Raw genomic sequence first — 21275 nt, 5'->3', positions numbered from 1 at the left:
AGAAGACCCTCCATCCTGCAGATGCTGATGCTGATCCCATGAAAGCCTGCAAGTCTGTGTGACTGAGTGAGACAGAGAGACAAGAATCGAGTGCAACAGTCAGCCAAGTTATCAACGGGCAACGGCCCAGCCCAAGTTTCACCGGCAGACAAATGGGGACCGAAAGGTTCTCCTAGTCTTGGTCTTCCTGTTCCGAGCCCACATCCCTCTAAGAAAGAAAGCATCCTTGAAATCGAGGGGTTGTGGTAATAGTATGATTCGCATGAGAGGCTATTGGAGAGCGGCGCACCGCATCAATCTAGGCTCTCGGTATCAGCTGGTTTGGCACGATTGCTCAAATCGAGACCTTGTCATTCCGGGCGTGCAGTAAGAAACGCTTCCACAAGAACCCGGGCCCAGGTTAGCATTTGTTTTAGTCCTGTGACCAGCCAGTACTCTTCCTAGCCATCGAACAGAGAGGGAGAAACACAGCATCTCACTCGCTAAAGGTCAACGGCCGCGGCGTCAATTCCGCTGTGGTGCATTTCGCAGCAACTCTGTCCAAACGACGTATGGCGAGATTGTGAATGGTTGCGCGTTCTTCTCTTCAACTTGAAGCTTCCTCCGCAAAGGAACGCAAGCAGCATTCACGCCACTCTGATGTAACGCATGGACATGCTCTAGACCTGTCATGGATGCTCAACATCACATTGGCGCAGCCATGCTAAGATCGTCAGGTCTCGATTGTAGAATTTGGATGGCACAAAATTGCAGCTCTTGGAAGTTGAAATCCGAGTATGAAGTACCCTGGGATCTCATGTGACGTTCGGTGCTGAGCGAGAGCACATGGCCATGAGCTGCAACGGGTGAATAATAGCTTCAGCCCATTGCTCAAGGAGCCGTCGAAAAATAGAGCAGGTGAAGGAGGGAGAAATCACTGGTTGAGGGTGACAGTGGGATTCTGGCGCAGGACTCCGAGTCGGAAGCTGCAGCGATGCCAAGATGGATACTCCCGCGACCGATGATGCCGCCTGCAGTGCCAGCAAGACTCGAGTTCTACTACTGCTCAGTCCCAACCCTCACCAAGTGCCCGAGCAACCATACAGCCTTTGACCCCTCGGGAATCTGTGAGTATGAGGCAGGCCTCGTTGCCAGCCGAGAATCTACAAGCTTGGTCCCATTTCAACAATGTCGAGCTTTTTGACACTTCAATTGAAGCCCATATCTTCACCGAAGATGGAGTTGACCAGGGAGGCGGACTGCGAGCAAAAGCCCACCATGGAGAAGGCGAACCACTTGTTGCTGTCCCTCTAGACCTTGTCCTGTCCAAGGATCGGGTAGCGCAATGTGCAAAGTCGGACCCGCGTCTGAAAGAACTCATCGAGGCTGCTGCCTCTTTATTTCAGGTAGGTCGAGGGCGATTCAATGGTGTGCCTGATGCCTGCTACAAGGTAGGTTGGGTGTCTCTGCAGCAGACTAACCGTCGAATTTCGTGCCAGACTCCACGTACGGCAGTCCTCCTGTTTCTCGTCTATCAAATGACGATCAATAGCCCCGACAATCAAGACCCTGGTCTCAAATTGAAAACCCCGTTCGCCGATTACGTCCAGTGCCTACCAAAAGACATCCCACTGCCCACATTCTATACCCCGGAGGAAAGGGGACTACTCTCCGGAACCACTCTCGCTGACGCCTTGTACCAGAAGTCGATCAATCTTGAACGAGAATTCGATCGCCTTAAGGAAGCTACGGATACCATCCCCTGGTGTCAGCGGGTCTGGTGGGATGAGCATACGGGATGTCTGGATCTCGGAGATTGGAAACTTGCAGATGCCGTCTATCGATCTCGGGCCATGGAACTCCCGCGAGGAGCAGGCGTAGGGATGGTCCCTGTGGTCGACATGGCAAACCATGCCGCCGACGATCGATATAATGCACGGTTCGAAGTAGATGACAACGCAGGGACATTCCTGCTTGTTGTTCGGGACGCGAAGTCCATCAATGATGGGGACGCGAAGTCCATCAATGATGGGGACGAGGTCACCATCATGTACGGCGCCGGCGGTGCCTGTGAGATGGCCTTCTCGTACGGCTTTATAGAGGAGCACGCGAGCAGCGCCAGGGAGATGTTTCTCAGTTTGTCCATTCCAGCCGACGACCCTTTGCGATTGGCAAAGATCCGGTTTGCCCAAGAAGCGCCAGGGGTCCGCATCTACGTCGACAAGTCGGACCAGGTACACTGGGATAGTACGTTCGTCTGGTGGGCATGTGTCAACCAGGAAGATGGCCTAGAATTTCAAGTGGAGAAGACCGTGGACGGAGACACGGAGCTGAAGGCCTCGTGGAGGGATGCCGGCCTAAGTGCAGACGCGCTGCATTCTAAGGTGCTGCAAGATGATCTCCGGGATATATTCGTTCTTCGTGCTGTTGTCATGATTCAGCAACGGGTCGAAGATCAAGGGATGCAACTCGCAGCAAGTGAAGAAGACTACGACGATACCGTTCCTGACGAGCACAATATTAGACGCCCGGTATATGAGACGATCGGGAGACTTCGGAGGCTGGAGCTCGACCTGTTGACCAGGGCGTACGAGACGCTGGAGGCGGAGGTGAGCTGACCACTTCCCGGGGGCTTGATGGCATTCCGCTAACACCGTACAGAAGGCGAAACTGCTTGAGTCTGCAACTGTCCGCACGTATCTCGAGCGGCAGATGCACAGTGGCGTAGACCCCACAGGAAAATACCCAGAAGACGATTTCTCATGAGTAGGTATGTAGTTGTAGCGCATTTTGTCGCCAAGGGGATTTAACATACGGTGGTTGCCAGTGCGGATCCGTTCGGAGGCATTTGCTCTAGGTGGTCTGAGCCCGCAAAATCAATACGAATTGATGGACTGACAGCTGACAAGCTTCCAATCATCAATGCATGCCGTTTCCTGATTCCCGGCTCCCGGTCCCTATGGCTTACCAGAGTCGGACCAAGCCTTGTTGAAGGAACATAGGACACCTCCGACCTCAATCCGCAAACTGGCTTTCTGAACCTCCTCTTTTTGAATCCGATAGAACGGGGTAAAAAGCAAGCAGCTGGATAGAGTGGTTCTACAGGGCTGCATTGTATTAAGCGAACGAGCTCGAAACATGTGGAATGCTGGCTAGTCGTCATGCCATCGTGGATGAGGTAGCCATCAAACAAGGGTAGGCGATGATGTGGGAGGGTGCTGGGGGATGTCTCCTGCACTGGCTGGACGGTCGAAGCTCGGGTCGATGGAAGTATCTTAGTGTCGAATCGTCGAAGCGTTGTCGGTCACTTGCAGCTGCGATAGGCTGGAGCCTCCATGAAGCGCGTTGTCTGTGTCGAGACACTCGATCCGAAGGTGACATCGCGGGCCTGATTCGAGTGTACCCTGCCGCTTTTGCGGGGTAATGGAACCCATAACCCACCTGCCAGCTGGGAAGAAGAAACGAGAAAGAGCACCAAGGGGAAAGTCGAACTCTATCTCTGTGAACATGGGCCACAGGAGCCGGGAAGTGTGGTAATGTAGGTTGAAGGTGCGGCTCCCAGTGCGGCTCCCGTTTGTTTAGGGCGAGTTGTGCGAGATTCGCCCCAGAGCCTGAGCCTGGCAGCCTCCTTAGCTCCTCAGCCCCTAAGCCCCCTAAGCCCCCTAAGCCCCTCCATCGCTAACCACACCCCCGAAGTGCATCCCTCCTCACCCCAGGCTCGCAGCCCGCAATCACCCATCACCCATCATTCCTCCACTATCCACAATGTCCCTTCCCCAGAGCCACGGTCTTGTTCGTCGCATAGTCTCAATTCAACAAGTGCATCCTTGTCCCATCCGTCCTTGAATGTTCGGGACGCCGTTCATCACACTCTCCATCACGCCCTAGCCTGTCTTACGAACAACCCAAGTCGTCTGCCGTCTTGAGTCGCATAACTGTCCTAGTCAACCTCTCGCCACCCGGTGCTCTCGAGACCTTGTGCTGTGATTCTTTTTTCTCAGCCCTCTCTTCGACTTTGGACATCCGCCGCAGCAACCCTTTACATCTCAGACCTTTTTACCTCCTCTCGTCGCATCCCAGAAACAGACCGACGGGCACCCTCTAGGTTTATGCCGCAGCTAGAAGGGATTGTCTATCAACCTAGTCCACATTATCCATCATGCCCGGGATACTCCCGATGAAGATGATCCGAGTGGGGAGCACTGCACAGAGTAGGATTGCACAAGCATGTGATAGGTGTCGCAGTAAGAAGATCAGGTGTGACGGCGTACGACCTCGGTGCACCCAATGTACCAATGTCGGGTTCGAGTGCAAGACCAGCGACAAGTTGAGCCGCCGGGCGTTCCCAAGAGGATACACAGAGTCTCTAGAAGACCGTGTCCGAAGCCTCGAGGCCGAAGTGCGCGAGCTCAAGGACTTGCTAGATGAGAAGGACGAGAAGATTGACATGCTTTCTCGAATCCACAACTTCTCGCCTCCGTCACGAAAGTGTTCGGCGTCTCTCTCGCCCGCGAATGCAGCCGAAGTCAAAGCTGAAGTGGAGTCGGTCAGAGAAGAAGTGTTGCACGTCGAGATACCGGCACCTGTGCAACCGAGAGCCACCTCGACCGGCTCTTCCACCACGCTCTCTCTCCTCGAGGCTTTTGATCAAAAGGTGCAAGAAGCTGGGGGACAGACCAGAGGATTTTCTACTTCAAACCTGCAGAAAGTCCTACAACCGACTCGCCAGACTGTGAACCCTGGACCGAAAATCCCTCCTAGAATCCTCTCCGATCAATACATCAATATCTTCTTCCAAGAATGGCAACCGTTGTTGCCAGTTCTCCATCGACCTACCTTCCTTCGCATATATGAACAGTACCTGGCCAACCCCGAGTCAAGCAACTGGCACAGCAACAAGCAGGCGCTGGCCCAGCTCTTCCTAATCTTCGAGATTTCGGCACTTTCAAATATCACGACTCCGAAAAAGAACACACCGTCTTTCGAGGCTCAATGGCGTAAAGCTCTTTATTCGACATCATCTGTCGCCTCACTTTCAACTCTGCAATGCCATGTCCTAGCCCAAATTTGTTATCTGTTGCGAGCGGACTATACTCATCTCGCCCGTCATCGGGGCATTGCAGTGACCATGTGCCACGAGCTGGGTCTCCATCAGATTCACAAGTATCATAATTTGTCGCCTCTAGAGGCCGAAACGAGAAAGAAGGTCTTCTGGTGCCAATACGTCCTCGACAAGTATGATTTTACTTTCCTGTCTGCCCGTACACTCGGACTGACGTGTTCCTAGGTTTATCTCTGCCACTACTGGCACCCCAATGTTACTACGTGATAGTGACATTAGCACAGAGTTTCCCGCCGATGTCGACGATGAAAACCTCACCGCACAAGGCTTTACCCCTGCCCTGCCAGGCGAACTTACCAAGATTTCCAGTGCGCTAGCATTTTTCCGCTTGACCAAGATCTTGTCCAAGGTCCTAGATCACCTATATCCTGCTAAAGCAAGCTATCAATTATCCCTGAACAGACTACATGCGATCTCCGATGAACTCGACCAGTGGTCAGAAGAACTTCCTGAACATCTCCGCTTACGCTTTTGCAATGATAAGCCAGCTACAAACATGATCAGCTGCAGGTCACCTTTATTGGTGAGTGCATATTCCTCGTGAGGTCTCATTACCTTCTAACTGTTTCACAGTCCATGGGATATTTCTACACGCGGACCCTAATCCACCGACCACTGCTCTGCCATGGTTCGGGCAGTGCTGCGTCCGCAGCCAATATTGTTCTGGCAGCTGCTGGAAAGCATGTTTTGCAGATCGTGGATCTCTTGTTGGAGCGGCGCATGAACTATACGTTCCCGCTGAACAAGGCTGATATTCTACTGATCTCCGGAATTTCCATCCTGTGGCAGTCAATTGACCTGGACGACGACAGCAAACTTATCAAGGACAACCAGAAATCACTGACTCTTTCTATTACCATGCTCACCAACGAAGACCCGGTAGCGGCAACGGAGTTTCAGAAGATGGCGACTTCGCTCACCTCCATCGAAGGCCGACTGGAGCCATCGCCAAAGAATTTGGAGATGGACAACGCGGCACAACGGCCAAACTCGTTCAGGCCTACTCCCTTAGAGATGAAACCCAAGTCCACGAGAAAGCAGTTGCAGGCACTCGCCTCAAGATGGTCGAGTTTCGGCACCAAATCAAAATCGGAGGAAATTCCCCGACGTTCAACTGGATCGGCGAATGGACCTCCAGCTCTGAGCGCTGTACATCGCGCTGCCAGCACTGTCAGCCTCTCGTCAACTCAATCCGCTCCAGTGCTACCGATGAATACGGCATCGCCGAACCAGTTGACGAATTGCAGAACCATCGACACGCCGGCCATCAACTTGGATTATCTGCCTCTAGGTGACGAATATGGTGATTTCCAGACAAGAACTTCATCTAGCACAATGCTCCCGCCAAAGAAACAACAACCGTCCATCCCAACTATAGCCGACGCAAGCTGGGATCAGCTACTCACCAATTTCGACAACAACTCGGCACTTTATGCGGATATGACCGCAAACGGACAGCCGCTCTATCAGTCAACTAGCAACGAATGGACACCTGATGCATGGAGCTTGTCTGGTATAGACTTGACGGCGAAAGCACCTGTACCGCAAAGCCTGCTTAGCTTTTCCGAGGAATCTCTGACCAGCGGTGACGACTTTTTGTTTAGTGCTGCAGGAAGTCACAACGGCTCAACAGCGACTGGTGACAATCTCGATCTTAGGGAGACGTACCGTGGCATCACCATTCCGGTCGATGACGAATTTGATTTTCAGGAGGTGGAGGCGTAATTCTCCTGTGAGGATGGAAGGCGAAAGATTTCGCCGTGGAATGTGTCGACTCCAGGATCCAAAGTTTCTGAACCAGGTACTGCATGTCAGTGGTGGAAAAAGTGTCTTATTTTTCATTTGTTACTATGGAATTCTTGCACGAGGATGATACCATGATCGAATTGGACGGTTTAAGAATATGGGACGACGTTGCAATCGCCAGGAGGGTGTAGTACGGAGCGGGCGCCGACGAAGGACGTACATAAGATGAGACTATCTGTTTGATATCTGCCAAACGTCCTTTTAAGTACGAGTGTCCTGTTTCTACAGTACCTCTTGTACGGATACTACTTCTGTAGCTCACTAATAAACGGCGGCATTCCCCGCTCGGTGTCTTGCACCTTAAAAAGGTTTCTACCTTCCCAACCATCGATATCTGGCATCGTCAACAATGCATTGGGCCAAAGCCTCATAGAGCAAGATTCGCATTCACATTTCAGGCTTGAGATAATTCAGGTCCTCGATAGCCTCGTGGCTGGTGAGAGGCCCGCCGACCCACCCCTTTGATTCCACCAGCGTCTGAACCCTCTCTGAATCGATCCACGTCGGCGTTCGCCCTCATCTCTCTCGTGTTCGATGAGTCGAAGCACCCAGGGTTGCTGGACTTGCAGGGTCCGACATAAGAAATGCGATGAAACGCGGCCTTATTGTCGAGCCTGCACCTCGCGAAACGTCCAGTGTCACGGATACGACAGGCCAGAGTGGTTAGACAGCGGTCCACGAGAGCAGGAATATCGCAATAAGATTAAGCGTGCTATCAACAGGAACTTCAAGTTGAAAAAGAGAGGCCTGCCTCAGTCGACTCTTGCAGGTGACAGGTGTCTCACGAGTAGTGGTACTGGAGACGTCGGCGATGTCTCTGAGGCACACCGAGCACGGTCTCGTGCGACCGAGTCACTACAGGGGCCGACAGGGCTTAAAACTCAAGCACACGCCCAGTCACCTACAAAGAGGGTCCCCTTGACATGGAATCCTCTAGAGCAGAGCATGGCCTCACCTGGGGCAAGCCTGCTGAGTTCCCGCGATGCAGAACTGTTGATGCACTACTTCGACCACGTCTTCCCACTGCAGTTTCGCTTTCACCCCCGTGATCTCAATCGTGGCTGGCTGTTGTGGTTGCTGATCAGGACCGGGCCGCTGTATCATGCAGCACTGAGTTTGAGTGCCCTCCACCAGTTCACTCTACGCTTCCATGGCGAAGGTGATAAGTTTGAGGAGTTGACCCTGTATCATACCAATGCTCTGCGTGACTTGCAACTTTTCTTACAGCAGACCCAGCAAGGTGGAGGCTTCAATGATAGATCAGGGCAAATTGAAATCCTGGCGTGTGGAGTCTCCTTGATCAGCTTTGAACTATTTCGAGGCGGCGTGAGTGATTGGCAACCTCACTTGCAAGCCCTCGCATCCATTGTCGCATCTCTCCAACACAACACGGGCACGGACACTTCGAGATCGAGACGGTCAGAACCATCCTTGCGGCAGGGGGAAGAGACTGCGGAGATTGGGGATTCAGCTCTGCCTTTCTTGACGGCTGTTGTCTTATGGTTTGACATAGTCTCCTGCGCATCTACAGGTCTAACGCCGCGTTTATGCTACAAAGTGCTAATACAAGACGACCATGTCAATTTGGAGCAAGTCATGGGTTGCGAGAATTGGGCCATGATAGCAATTGCTGATCTGGCGTCACTCAGCGTCTGGAAGGAGTCTGCTCGACAAGCGAATATGCCGAATGTCAGCGATCTGCTGACTCGAAGTCAAGATATTGAAGCAGAATTGGAGCATGGTCTTGCAAGACTCGACATTCAAGTTCATCTTGACACAAACACGATCCGCAGAAAAGGAGCAAGTATCCCCGAACCTCCCATCACGCATACCGTCACCCGAGTATTTGCATCTGCGGCACTTGTGCAGTTGCACACCATCATGTCCGGAGCCATTCCCAGTTTGCCGGAAGTTCGTGGTGCAGTGGACAGGACGATAGGTGCTCTGGAGCAAGTCAGGGAGCTCCAAGACATGCGTGGTCTGATATGGCCAATATGCATATCGGGATGTATGGCAGAGCCTTCACGGCAGGCATATTTCGAAACCTTGGTCCGAGATATCCTTGGGAACTCAGAACAGGATTTTGGGAATTCCGCAACAATTCTTCGGGTCATGAAGAAGTGCTGGGAATCACGTCTCCTTGACGAGGATCAACAGTGGGACTGGAAAAGAGCAATGTCTGAATTAAACATTTGCGCCCTCCTCGTCTGATACTGCAGGAAAGTCGCTCGGTTCCGTGCAAATATGGACGACCTTACCAGATACGATTCGAATACGCTTGAATCCCGAACGGTTATTTTATTCGAGCGAGAGGCAAGAAGCGAGAAGATGGGACTTGTCAGGAATACAAACCCAACCTTCTCGAATTGGATTAGTCATGGGGTTTGACACCACAACTATGCGGCAACGGAAACGGAATCTTCAAACTCCGCGACCGAATTCCAGAAGCTTGGGCTTCCTGCAAATTGGATCGAAGCAGGCTCGAGGTCATTGGCGCCTTTAACCTCCAATGGACTTCCACTTGGTGCGCATGGCTCGGAGATGCAGCGCTCGATGCTCCTCGCGATTCTGAGGATCCTTTCTTCTTGGAGTCGTCTGCCAACTATCTGGATAGCAACAGGTGCATGTTGGTACCTTGACGCACCTTGGCGATTCTCAAAGAGCTGTCGATACGAGTCATCGGCCGAGGTCAGGGGTGTCAGGGAGGCTGGTGGAAATTCATCCCACGTGTCTGACTCCTCGACCTTGCCCACAGGCATCACCACCGCAGGGAAGTCAAGAACGTTCCAGATACTTGTATAACCCCAATACCGGCTTTCATTGTGGACCGAAGCAACGGATGCGCTGACTGGACAGATGATTGCGTCGATTTTGATATCGTTCCACTGCTCGGCATATAGGGTCCGCAACCGCTCGATCTTCGCATTCAGCTGTCCTCCCATGTCAGTGCCTCGTTGCAGAGCCAGACTCCGGGATCACCTACCTTCCAGGTTTCTTCGACAGTGTGCGGCCGACCGGCATTTGTCTCAAGCAGCCATTCTATAATCGGAACAGGCGGTTCTAGTCCTTCAGCCAGAATGTCACGATACTCCTTCCCACCATCGAGGAAGTAGGCTTCGTTAGCAGCATCAACCAACTGTCGATGTAGATCAGTATTCCAGTCCACCACCCTGTGTCCCTGGCCTCGCAAAGCTGCCACGGTGTTCTTTAACGCTCGGCTGACGGGAGGATGCGGGTGAACGACGCCGTCGTTCCAGATCACACCAATGGTCAGTCGAGGAGGAATCTCAATACTTGTCTTCCAAGGGAGCTCGATCAATGACGGCTCATGGTCCCAAGGTCGGTTGGCCAGAGCAGCCGAACAGAACAAATCCAGGTCCTCAGCGCACCGAGCCATTGGGCCAACGGCACCGACGATGTTCTGCATTCCGTCCTGAAGGCCACTCAGTCCGCTATGCGGGAGCCTTGCCACGCTCGGTTTGAGCCCGTGGATTCCACAAAAGGCACTAGGCACACGAATCGAGCCGCCAATGTCTGTGCCTATACCTATAACACTGCCACCCATTGCGATCAGGGCTCCTTCGCCTCCCGAACTGCCGCCGCACGTTAGGCTTGGATTGTGCGGGTTCACGGTGCGGCCGAATAGGTTCGAGTCGGTCTCGATGGCCATCAAAGTCTGAGGATTTGTCGTTTTGACGTGAAAGACGGCGCCTTGCTCTCTCAAGACCCGGACGATCAATGCGTCTTTGGAGCTGGTGTGGTCCGCCCAAGCCATTAACGCGCAGGTCGCCTTCGTGCCTTGCATATGAATGTGCTCTTTGACAGAGATGGGCAGACCGTGAAGAGGCCCTTTCGGCCGGCCGTGGGTTTCCATGTATTTGTCCAGTTCTGCAGCCCTGTCCAAAGCCTCTTCAAACAAGATCTCGGCGACACAGTTCGTCTGATAATCCACCAAACCTGCCTGTCAGTTTATGTCGCCAACATAGATCGACGAGCCACCCACCGCTTGTTGCGCAATGGCGGCCCTTTTGCAAAACGCCCGCGTCACGTCCACTGCTTTAACTCTGCCATGTCGAAGTTCGGCAAGGATATCTACAGCTTTCGATTCGGTGATGCTCAATTCCCAGTCACTCAGGATGCCCGATTGTCTGGGGAGAGCCATGGGAGCAACATTGTTCAACAAATTTTCAGACAGTTGCCATGCCTGTGGGATCTTGCTTTCGATCGTTTCCTGGTGTCGTGCGGCAACAACATGCCAGCCCTGTAATTCGGCGGCCATTCTGTTGTGTCAGGCGAATTGCTCAAATCCTTAGCGATAGTGATGCACGGCACCCGTGTTACTGGATCTGTACGGAACCTGCTCAGATGTCGAAGATGGCTATCGAGAATGAGCTTTCCCACCTCCGGCTGGGACAGTTCGCCTTATTTCAACTCATCAGACAGCGAGTCCATAAGCCGAGCCACGGAGGGCCGTCGGACGGGACAGGGGCGCCGCGAGACCCTGGTTTCACATCAAGGATCTTCCTCATGCCGCGCAGTCTCACAGCCAGTCTATTACTCCGTAGTGCGAAGGGAGTCCGCAAGCGAGGTATGGCTCCCTTCCAGGAACCCGCTGGTGCAACTTTTAGTACTGCAGGTTGGGAGATTGCCAAGAAGAAGGGCGAGGCGAGGCTCCATCCCGGCCGGCGACTGTCTTGCTGTCTATTCGTCGCTCAAAGACGCCAATATCGGCCAACGGCAGGATCACGCGAGGAGATCTCAGCCTTGTCTACGTGATAGGGGGGCCCGTTGCCGATAGCATGCCATGATAGGCTATCGATGCTGTTAGCCGTCTGTGGTCGCTGAACTCCACCCCTTCCTTGTCAGCGTCTTGCAGGCTATGGTATATATTATATACAGGGCCCGTTCACTGGACTGGTTGAATCTTGTCCGCATTCGAATGTGACTCCGTCTTCTGGTCAGATCTCAAAGTTTTCATGCGTCCCCGAGGCAGTCGACTGATTTATCCCTTGCTGCTTGCCAACCGCCGACCAGTCACAACCATGATCGGAAAACCAGCCAACTCGATCTCAGACGACAATGCACCGCAGTTGGGATACCCTCAGACCAAACTTAACAAGATCCGGGTGTATAAACAAAGAGGTACATATGAGTCGTGGGCACAGTCTGATGCGATCTGACCTATTCACTCAATCACCACAGCGCACTACGACTATCAGACCGTCCACTCGATAACCGACTCGACACTCGTGTCTCAAGTATCATTTATAGCCAGAGACGAAGATGGCGAGGCCATACCTATGGCTATGCCTCTGACTGCAGTGCTTGGGCGGTACGGCGACGCAGAGGCAGAGGTCAGTGACGGCGAACTGGAACGGCAGCAGAAGGAGAATATGACGAATGGACCAATGGATTTGTACCTGCACGGCAACGTGGCGGCCTTGCTGTACAAAGCGATCCGGGAGAGTGAGTCGGGGCACATCAGGGTGTGCATCTCTTCGACGAAAGGTGAGACAATATCCACTCATCTCGGACGCGCTTCCTATACTTGTTGTTTGCCTAGAATATACCCGTTATCTGGAGAAATGCCCTCTCATTTGTCACATCAACGTCCCAATTTCCCAGAAACCCATCCGAAACACTGTGTTGTTAACTCCCTGCTCAAGTCGACGGCCTCGCGCTCTTCCCAACCCCCAATGGACACAGCTTGAACTACCGATCCGCAACGATCCACGGCACAGCCTCCATCGTGCCGGACACAGACGTGCGCAAAAAGCGCTTCGCCATGCGCCTTCTGACGAACCACATGTACCATGGGCGCTGGGAGACCACTTACCCGGTGCTCCACTCGGCAGTGGACATTGTCAAGGTGATTGAGGTCAAAGTGCTCAGTGCGAGCGCCAAGATCCGCGCCGCGAATATTGGGCCGTTTGATCCGGCGACGGTAGAAGAGGAGGAAAAGCAGAGGAGAGAAGAGCAAGGGACAGGAGTCTGGTCAGGGGTCGTGCCTCTGTATGAAGTGCTGGGACAGCCGGCCGCCAGCAATGTGGAAGGACCCGGGGGAGAGCCAAGGGGATTGAAGGCGGTGGAAGAGTGGAGGCAGGAACGAAACCGGAGGGAGAAGGAATACGCAGAGCGCGTGGCACGTTAAAGAAGATGATATCTAGGTAGTCAAACTGCCAGTGGTCTCGTGAACAGGGCATGTTTAGGGAAGATGGGAAGATAGATGGTCCCCTATGCGAGATGTGCGAGCTTGACGGTAGAGCTTGAGGGGAGATGGAATGACGTCACAATGTCGACATCAACAGTGTCAACTCCCGTCACGGCAACACCAATGGCTCATGATGTTTCAGTGACCGAATTTTTTCCTGGGAGCTCTGGCCGTGAGCCGGTCCCCAAGGATGTCAAAGTATTGAAGACGAAGGCGAGATCCGAACATTTGATGACTGACACTCGCCCACGTTGCTTGACAAACCCCCCCTCATTGCACAGTCTGCAGTCTGCAGTTTACTGTCTTCACTCATATTTGAGAGCGTCCAGCTCCTCACAGCCCTTGACCTACGCACGGCCTCGACCAGGGCCTAGCTACCACCTCCAGATCCAGACCCTGGTAAGGAACGACAACAACCCACCCGAGACCACATCAAGCAGTTGACCTCGACACTCACTCCGAAATGCCTCGTTTCCTCGCTCCTCGCCCCTGTAACCCCTGGACGATGTACACATCCTCCGTCCTACGCAGCCGCGGCCTCTGTCATCCTTTGATCTCAATCTCTGTGAGAGCTCCTCTCTCCACCACCTCCTTATTGCTGGCAAAGGACCCATCCAGCACCCCCGGTTGGGAGGGCCGTGGGCCCGAAAGCCATGCCGTGAACCGGTCACAGCTCGACCCGCAGTCCCAAGGGGCGCAGCAGGGCATCAAGGACCACGAGGATGGCAAGGAGGGTGGCCAGGCCATCAGCCGCAAGGACGAGGGCAATGCCAACAAGAAGGCAAAGAAGGAGCATCCTAAGGCGCCCGAGCCAGTTATCGGGATGAATGACGAGAGAGGCGAGGTAAGTCCTTCGCTCGATATGAAAGGGCCCTTCTATTCCGTTGCATGATAGTACCCATGTCTGGAGCACTTGACCTTTCCATCCACAGTTTTCTCTGTCCTTGGTGATTGCCATTGTCTCCCATCCAGAGTCCGTCCGCACTGCTTGGTCAATTCACCCACCAACTGATTTTGAGTAGAAACCTCACTAAACAGACCTTGACCGCACCTTGAGCCCAAAAGGTATCCTCAAACCAGATTGGGTGAAACAGCTGCATGGACAGCAATAAACGGCGGTTGGCAATGGCGGCGATCTCATCAGTTTCAATGACTTGTAAATAACATGCTGAGCCGAATTATAACTTCGTTGGTACACTGTACGTCCTCAAAATCCTGATACATGGTCTCATCCAACTATTGAATGCCGCACGTCACCGTCCAACGTGGAAAGACAAGATGTCGTTTTTGCCCACACCCACAAGTTGGTCTTCTGCCACCCTCCGCCCACCGTCGCCCTCAATAAAGGCAATGGGCGCGTCGCCCATGACTTTCTTCGCCACGTCAGCCACCGTGCTACCCTTTTTCACCAACACGCAATCCCGAAATACGGCCGTCGAGCCCGCCGCTCCGGAGCCGTACGTGTGGATGTTCTTGACCGGAAACACGGGCACGAGACCTAACACCTCGGCCGCCCGAGTCAAGACCTGTACCACCCCGGTGCTTCCGAACCGGTACAGAACCATGTCTTTGAGGTTTTCGATACGTTGTCTCAGCTTGTCGTCCATCTCTTTGAGCCCTCCTCCGTCCGGGTCTCCTTGTTCGATCAAGTCTTCCCGCGTGTCCAGATACTCAGAGCCTTCTTTGTATTTAATGTAGCCTTGCTTGGCTAGCCGCCGCAGAAATACTTCGGAAATGGCACTGCAGAGAACAATTCTGTCTGCAGGTTGTTGTTTGGCGATCTTGGCTATGTTGCGGTCAGCGTCCGGGTGGTCGATCTTGTTGAGAGCGAGGACGGTGGGGAACTTTTCGTCGGTAAAGGCGTTGACGACTTTCATGATGGTTTCGTTGCTCCATTCTTCCAGCGGTTCTTTCAATTGCAGTTTGTCGAGGCACCGCGCCACGACCGCGCTCGTACTGCCGTAGCCGGAGAACTGTCCTTGTAAAGTGTCCACCGCCGACGCTTTAATTGCGACGTGCCGTCTCCTGATACTTCCCCATTTCTCCATCAGATTTCCCAGAATCCACCTGACAATCTCCCCGCGCAACCACTCGATATCCACGCTCGGGTCGTAGCCTCGTGTAGCTTTGCCTTCAGCATCCGTCGTCCCGCTCACGTCGACCACGTGAATGAGAGCGTCCGCGTGACGCAGGTCGTCGAGAAACTTGTTGCCTAACCCTTTGCCTTCATGGGCGCCGGGCACTAATCCGGCAACGTCGAGGAGTTCGATTGGTACTGATCTCTTGCCGTTGATACACGACCCATAGTTCGGCCGACACCTGTCCTGGAGACCATGTCGTATGCAGGCGCATTCAATCTGGAGGTATCCGACCGCTCGTTGGGGATCTATCGTGGTGAAGCTGGGTCCGGACAAGATCAAACTTTAGTCCTGCACACAGTGCAAACAGAAGTAATGCATGTGGGAGTCCTCTTACGGGAAGTTGCCTGCGCGATTTTATATCAGCCGATGTTACCACCTCTTTGCCACGGGAAAAATAGGTCCAGCATAACAGCATCGTGGACGGACAAAGACTGACCGACTTTCGAGCTAGCATCTGTCAAGCTGTGAAGGAGTGTGAGTCGAAGGAACCAATCCAAGTGTGAAATTGACGCACCTGTTTAATGTGGTCGATTTCCCAGAGGATGGCTTTCCCACCAGACCAATGAGGGGATCTCGAGGCATGTCGCCTAGAGACTCAAGAGGCGATTCAAGAGGCGGTTCAAGAGGATCAAGGAAAGGGTGTAGGTTATAGATGCAGTTTTGTTGGCCCTGAGGCCTCTCGAGAGACAAAATTCCCAGAGGATGAGTCGGCGAAAACGTGGAAAAGGCCGGATAGCGTTCAGGTGGAGAATTTAGAAGTGGAAAGCATTCAAATGACGTGTGTCTGTCGAGTTGGAGAAGATTAATAACTTCCCCATCAATTGTATCCGTACCGAGTCCAGAGTGCAGAGTGCAGAGTACGGAGTACGTACCAGCACCTGGAGTGCTCCCGCGTTTCATCAGCAATGTTCCACGGCTTCTACCGTTCGAAGTCGTCATTTGACCTTCACACCTGGCAGCTACATGAGAAGCCAGGACTTCCTTCAGTTGTCGCTAACCATGGCCAACCATCGAGAACTTGTAGGCGCTCAGAAAAGACTGAAGTCTTCTACGTCAGCAGGTAAAGGCGCGGTCAATTCACAAGTTTACGAGGCAATCCGCTGATACTCTTAGGAGAGCAGGTTACTGGCACCGACAACGCTGAACCACGAGAGACGCGAAGAAGCTCACGCCTTCAAACCAGATCGCAACCTAAGAGCAGTGAGAACCGAAGGAGAGAACTGGAATCTACCCCCCCTAAAGTCGGTGTAGTCTCGCAGGATCGAGCCGTCTCTTACTCTGTTACCCTATTCTTGGTTGTCTTGCTTAAAATTTGGACGAACCGCAGCGTCCACAGTCCTTCAAGAAGCCCGCAAGGTCTTCCTTGAAGCGTAAGCGAGGGCAAGACGCCGATCATCTCTCTCAAACAGAAGACCTGCGTTCTTCAAAACGACCACGAATACCCCCTCAAAGCACGGCAGAAGCACAATGGAAGGTAGAAAGGAACACCGGCACAGCTGTCGCTGATCCGCTCAAGAACTGGGTACTGAACAAGAGTTGGCCAAACGAATACTTCAAACAAGATAGTCAGGCCAGAGAAGACCTTTTTGAAAGGGACAGCTGGCTAGAGGAGCAGACAGACCAGCCGCCTCCTCCAACTGTCCAGTATGTGGAGATAGATGGATTCCGATACCCACGGCCCATCCAAAAAGGCCCTCCTTCCCTTCGCCGGAAGCAGTCAGATTCGAGCCTGACTGGATCTAGCGACCAGCAGAAGAGGGAAGCCAAGAGTGCTCCATACCGAGATACACGGTACACTACCTTGCTTGCGGCTAAGGGGAGTTACATGGAAAAGTCTCATCTGGGCATTACAGATTCGAGTCTAAGCAGCTGTAAGGCACTGTTGAGCCTAGAGCAGACAGCCCCGAACGACTCCCTATTCCGAGACGACGTATTTGAGGAGACATGCCGCAGAGTACAGGGCAGGAACGAGGCCCGAATCATCCGCAGCATCTCGCCGTATATTGTACCATCGGTGGAGGACATGGCCATCTTGGGCGCTGCCAAGTTGAGCTGCTTAATTGAGAATGTCAATGAAGCGTGGGTAGGTAGTATTCCAGTGGAGGGCCCAAGGCCACAGCCGGACTATACCGTTGGATTCGGTCGATCTGCATTCACAGACGAACAGCTGCGCAAGCTTGACCCTCTTGTTGGAAGCGTCTTCGATACCTCATTCTTCGTCGCAACCTACCGAATGTACTTTCCATTTCTCACCTCTGAAGTGAAGTGCGGCGCCGCAGCGCTTGATACTGCCGACCGACAGAATGCACACAGTATGACGATCGCTACAAGGGGTATCGTCGAGCTCTATAAAGCGGTAAAGCGTGAAAAGGAACATGCTAGGGAAATCCTCGCCTTTTCGGTCTCACACGATTATAGTGCAGTTAGGATCTACGGTCACTATCCTATAATTGATGGAAGCAAAACCACCTTCTACCGTCACCCGATCAAGAAATTTGATTTCACGAGCGAAGAAGGTATAAATAAGTGGACAGCCTACAAGTTCACCAAGAATGTCTACGATGTCTGGATGCCAACCCACCTCGAACGCATCTGCTCGGCTATCGACCAGTTGCCTCCTAATCTGGATTTCCAAGTTTTTCCGGGATCTGGAGTGCAATCTGCGGGGCATCTAATGTCGACTCTGCTTCACAGCCAGGCCAAGGAGATAGGGATCTGACTCCAATTATCCTACAAAGGGACACTCCGGACACCTCGATCTCCCGTCCAGAGGGGCAAGCGGCGACCAAGAGGGCGAAGAGGAATCGTACCACGAAATAGCACCAAAGAATCGGATGGCGCCAGAAGAAGGCGGGCCACACTCCATCACCTATCCTGTCCACTGTCCGTCTCGAACTTGCTTCATTGTTGGTCAATCCAGCATAACCGTTTGTTGCCTCAAGCCATGAGTATAAGGCTAGGATTTGATTCTCCGGCTTTGGTTCATTGTCGTGTTGGTCTAGGAAACACTGGACAACTGTGATAGATTGAACTGGAGTCCGATCTGCATGTCATGCAAGATCAATGGCTCGAGAACGAAGCAGCGTGACATCCGAATGTAATCTTGACGAGTGATGGCGGCGATTTTACCAGCTCGGTTGAAAATAGGCAAGGTTCTCAGAAGAAGATGGTGGCACGAAGGAGGATGGGCACGGTGTCAACTTGATGCATTCGTGGCCTCTTTCAGGGCGTATACCAGTCCTGGCGTATACACCACCCAGCACCTACATGTAGCATACCAACATGAGACTGCTGACGATGCAAACCTTCGATCAAGATATTGGCTGAATGGTGTTGTCAGGTTATATGTACTCCGTACTGTATCCGCACCTCGGTACCTGGGGCACTTAAAGGCCTTCAAATGACGTGTCTGTCGACTCCAATACGCGTTTTTGCTGGCTGGATCTACCTTTAGCTATACCTTAGGTAGGTATCTCCCGCGGTGTCACCTAGGTACCTTGTTATTATCAAATATTTAGACATGTCTGAATACTCTAGGGAGAGCCTGGTGAGTGCAAAGCATGGCCCTCTCTCACCTCTTCTACCGCGTTGCATTCCTAGCCACGGCTCTGATTCATCTGTGGTGGAATGATCTCGTCAAGGCGACGGTGACTGTCGCCACGGCTTGTTTGTCAAGCCCTGGCCAGTCAGTCGTGCAGAGTATCCTGAAACTACATTCTTTGGTCTTGATATGCTTCGTGCTGGGGATTTGTTTCAACACTGTCTCCGCAATACCAGCTCAGGCGACCTTACAAGGAGATCTGGCCGTTCTGAACGTGAGTTGACTCTCATCTGCCGCCCTTGACGATATGCACGAGGAGCTGAGAACTTTATGGCAGTTCGACCACATCAAGACGCCTGATGGCTTTGGAACAATTCCCACTCCATACCACGCCTTCGTGTTCAATGGCTTCTATGCATTCGATCCATCCCACCCGCTACTCGAGGGCATTATCTCGCTTGAGGACTTGAATTGCGCCGTGTCCCAGCCGAACGCCTTGTACGGCACAAGAGACAATTTCAAGTCGATTCTCTCCGGCAGACCAGCCAGTGGCACCGGCACCGGTACCGATACCGACAGGAAGCCGTCGATACAGCCTAGCAACTCCACCCACACATTTACAATCCACCGCCTGAAGTTGAAGCCCTTGAATATGCCGCTTGGCTCGGCCACGGTTTATCTCCAGGGGTCGAGGCGGAGCTCGAAGGTCAGGGATGCGGACGAGGTCCTGAATTGGAGCGTGGATTTTCCTGCCGGTTTCCACGACGTCCTTGACGTGCGAGTGAGAGAGTTCAGCGGGAAAACGTGGGACAGGCTGGAGGTGTTATATGTTTGGGCGGACTTTCACTACAACGAGGTTATATTGGACTGGGAGTTTTGTCTTGATGACATGGAGGTCGAGATTGACTGACGGCAAACTCCTCAACTCAGACCATCGATTTCACGCATTTGCGGCCTTTGGGATGGCATGGCTACGAGTACAGCCCACGTCTCTGTCTCTGTCTCTTCCACCCATCTGCCCCAGTTCAGGACAGCTCGACGATGATTCGTCCGGAGTTCAGTGATCCAGGGCTAGACTATTTCTGGATGGCAGATGATGAATTCCCCATGCCACCCTGGTATCCATGCTCCGCGATGACGTCGAGGATGCCCGCCGGCTCATGCTTCACCATTCCTCTCTTCACATCGAAGCTCGTCGTGGGGTCATGAATGTTCGAGATCACCAGCAACACAGACTTGACTGTGGACAGCAAGTCAGAGGTTGCCACACCGGATCCAGGACGCACAAATCAGACTGCGATCCACGATGCTGAGAGTGACGTCGTGGCGTATCCTTCCGGTCCAGCTAAACTTCAAATATCTGAAGACAGGGCAATGTTCGATTGGGTTTTTTTTTCATTCGCTCTGTGAATTCGTCATCTAATCGTTTCCAAACTTGCACTACAGAGTACAACTTTGACCCAACCTACCTCTTGGTCGTGACAAAATACCTATCATTCTTCTTAACTTGATTCCTCCATCAAATCAACCAGACAGTCTTCACCTCGACGCCACAATGTCCGAACAGACCTTCCACACGACCAGCGAAGACGTCCGCAAGCTAGAGGCCAAAGAATCCAAGTTCCACGACGGCAAGACGCCCAAGGACTCCGATACGTCGGCATTGAAGGTGAGTTTGAGGTCTTGCCCGCGTCTATTCTTTGAAGAGTTTTTTCCACCCGCTCCGTACTGACAGCCAGCTTTCCAGCAAATCCTGTCCGAACACGAGCCCAAGCAAGAACAGATCGACCGCGTCAAGGCCAATTTGCCTCTTCCAGAACAGCCCTTTGGCGGAGCCAGTGCCGACCTCCAATCCGCAGACCAACGGACCGTCAATGTCGGCAGCGGTGGTGTCAATGTCAAGTTGGGCACAGGCTCGGCTTCGGGTCTGAGAGAGCCCGCGACCGCGGACAGCAGTGCGAGAGTCGACGGCGAGCAATGGAAGAGGCCCACAGAGCCGTAAAGCGAGTAAACGTAAACGGGGAAGTCCAGTAATTGATGCGGTATACACTTGCTGGTGACAGGCTACTCTTCGGAAAGAGTTGGTGCATTTGCATATGGGAGAAATCTTAGGATCGAGATGGGAATCAGAATCGTCCAGGTAGTCTGAGAAATACATCTCTTAGAGGACATTTATTTGCCTCTTATGTTTTCATGTGCTCTTTTGATAAAGTGAGCACCTCCCACCATCTACTGTCCCTGTCGAGACTGAAGAGACGGCGGAGTTGGGTTTGGAGATCCATCCATGTACCCAGGAAAACAGCCGGCTTGCTATTTCCTCCGCTGGCCTGCTCCCTCGGGGCTAATTGCAGTAAAACTTGCAGCCAGCATCCCTGGATAAATTAAGATCACATCCGCTGGATGATATGGGACCTTACATCTTCAGACCTTCAACCTTTCGATGTAATGCGTTTCTTGACCTCCCGATGCTGTCTC

At 52.8% G+C, this 21275-nt stretch overlaps 10 protein-coding genes across 10 annotated transcripts; 8 read left to right on the top strand and 2 right to left on the bottom strand.

Annotated features, from left to right (window-relative positions):
* Nucleotides 1-1112: 1112 nt before the first annotated feature.
* Nucleotides 1113-2745, top strand: A1O3_10374 (uncharacterized protein; the record flags this gene model as incomplete). Its single annotated transcript, XM_007740464.1, has 3 exons — nt 1113-1385; nt 1479-2588; nt 2641-2745. The coding sequence occupies 3 exons, from the start codon at nt 1113-1115 to the stop codon at nt 2743-2745; spliced, it is 1488 nt and encodes a 495-aa protein (XP_007738654.1).
* Nucleotides 2746-4138: 1393 nt separating this feature from the next.
* On the top strand, nt 4139-6826 carry A1O3_10373 (uncharacterized protein; the record flags this gene model as incomplete). Its single annotated transcript, XM_007740463.1, has 3 exons — nt 4139-5214; nt 5267-5624; nt 5675-6826. 3 exons carry the CDS (start codon nt 4139-4141, stop codon nt 6824-6826), a joined length of 2586 nt encoding a protein of 861 aa, XP_007738653.1.
* Nucleotides 6827-7441: 615 nt separating this feature from the next.
* A1O3_10372 (uncharacterized protein) lies at nt 7442-9118 on the top strand (the record flags this gene model as incomplete). Its single annotated transcript, XM_007740462.1, has 1 exon — nt 7442-9118. One exon carries the CDS (start codon nt 7442-7444, stop codon nt 9116-9118), a length of 1677 nt encoding a protein of 558 aa, XP_007738652.1.
* Nucleotides 9119-9303: 185 nt separating this feature from the next.
* On the bottom strand, nt 9304-11186 carry A1O3_10371 (uncharacterized protein; the record flags this gene model as incomplete). The annotated part of the gene is made up of 3 exons (XM_007740461.1): nt 9304-9837; nt 9891-10847; nt 10911-11186. 3 exons carry the CDS (start codon nt 11184-11186, stop codon nt 9304-9306), a joined length of 1767 nt encoding a protein of 588 aa, XP_007738651.1.
* Nucleotides 11187-11949: 763 nt separating this feature from the next.
* A1O3_10370 (uncharacterized protein) lies at nt 11950-13058 on the top strand (the record flags this gene model as incomplete). Its single annotated transcript, XM_007740460.1, has 3 exons — nt 11950-12049; nt 12110-12415; nt 12574-13058. 3 exons carry the CDS (start codon nt 11950-11952, stop codon nt 13056-13058), a joined length of 891 nt encoding a protein of 296 aa, XP_007738650.1.
* A 523-nt stretch (nt 13059-13581) lies between these two features.
* Nucleotides 13582-14140, top strand: A1O3_10369 (uncharacterized protein; the record flags this gene model as incomplete). Its single annotated transcript, XM_007740459.1, has 2 exons — nt 13582-13962; nt 14051-14140. 2 exons carry the CDS (start codon nt 13582-13584, stop codon nt 14138-14140), a joined length of 471 nt encoding a protein of 156 aa, XP_007738649.1.
* Nucleotides 14141-14371: 231 nt separating this feature from the next.
* A1O3_10368 (uncharacterized protein) lies at nt 14372-15841 on the bottom strand (the record flags this gene model as incomplete). The annotated part of the gene is made up of 2 exons (XM_007740458.1): nt 14372-15518; nt 15774-15841. The coding sequence occupies 2 exons, from the start codon at nt 15839-15841 to the stop codon at nt 14372-14374; spliced, it is 1215 nt and encodes a 404-aa protein (XP_007738648.1).
* A 417-nt stretch (nt 15842-16258) lies between these two features.
* Nucleotides 16259-17978, top strand: A1O3_10367 (uncharacterized protein; the record flags this gene model as incomplete). Its single annotated transcript, XM_007740457.1, has 3 exons — nt 16259-16319; nt 16373-16500; nt 16587-17978. The coding sequence occupies 3 exons, from the start codon at nt 16259-16261 to the stop codon at nt 17976-17978; spliced, it is 1581 nt and encodes a 526-aa protein (XP_007738647.1).
* Nucleotides 17979-19107: 1129 nt separating this feature from the next.
* Nucleotides 19108-19710, top strand: A1O3_10366 (uncharacterized protein; the record flags this gene model as incomplete). Its single annotated transcript, XM_007740456.1, has 1 exon — nt 19108-19710. The coding sequence occupies one exon, from the start codon at nt 19108-19110 to the stop codon at nt 19708-19710; it is 603 nt and encodes a 200-aa protein (XP_007738646.1).
* Nucleotides 19711-20355: 645 nt separating this feature from the next.
* On the top strand, nt 20356-20802 carry A1O3_10365 (uncharacterized protein; the record flags this gene model as incomplete). The annotated part of the gene is made up of 2 exons (XM_007740455.1): nt 20356-20469; nt 20548-20802. The coding sequence occupies 2 exons, from the start codon at nt 20356-20358 to the stop codon at nt 20800-20802; spliced, it is 369 nt and encodes a 122-aa protein (XP_007738645.1).
* Nucleotides 20803-21275: the final 473 nt, after the last annotated feature.

The sequence above is a fragment of the Capronia epimyces genome (genome assembly GCF_000585565.1).
Source record: "Capronia epimyces CBS 606.96 chromosome Unknown aczIQ-supercont1.11, whole genome shotgun sequence".
NCBI classification, from domain to species: Eukaryota; Fungi; Ascomycota; class Eurotiomycetes; order Chaetothyriales; family Herpotrichiellaceae; genus Capronia; species Capronia epimyces.
The sequence above is the reverse complement of the archived record's forward strand: the minus strand, read 5'-3'. Positions and strand labels throughout refer to the sequence as shown.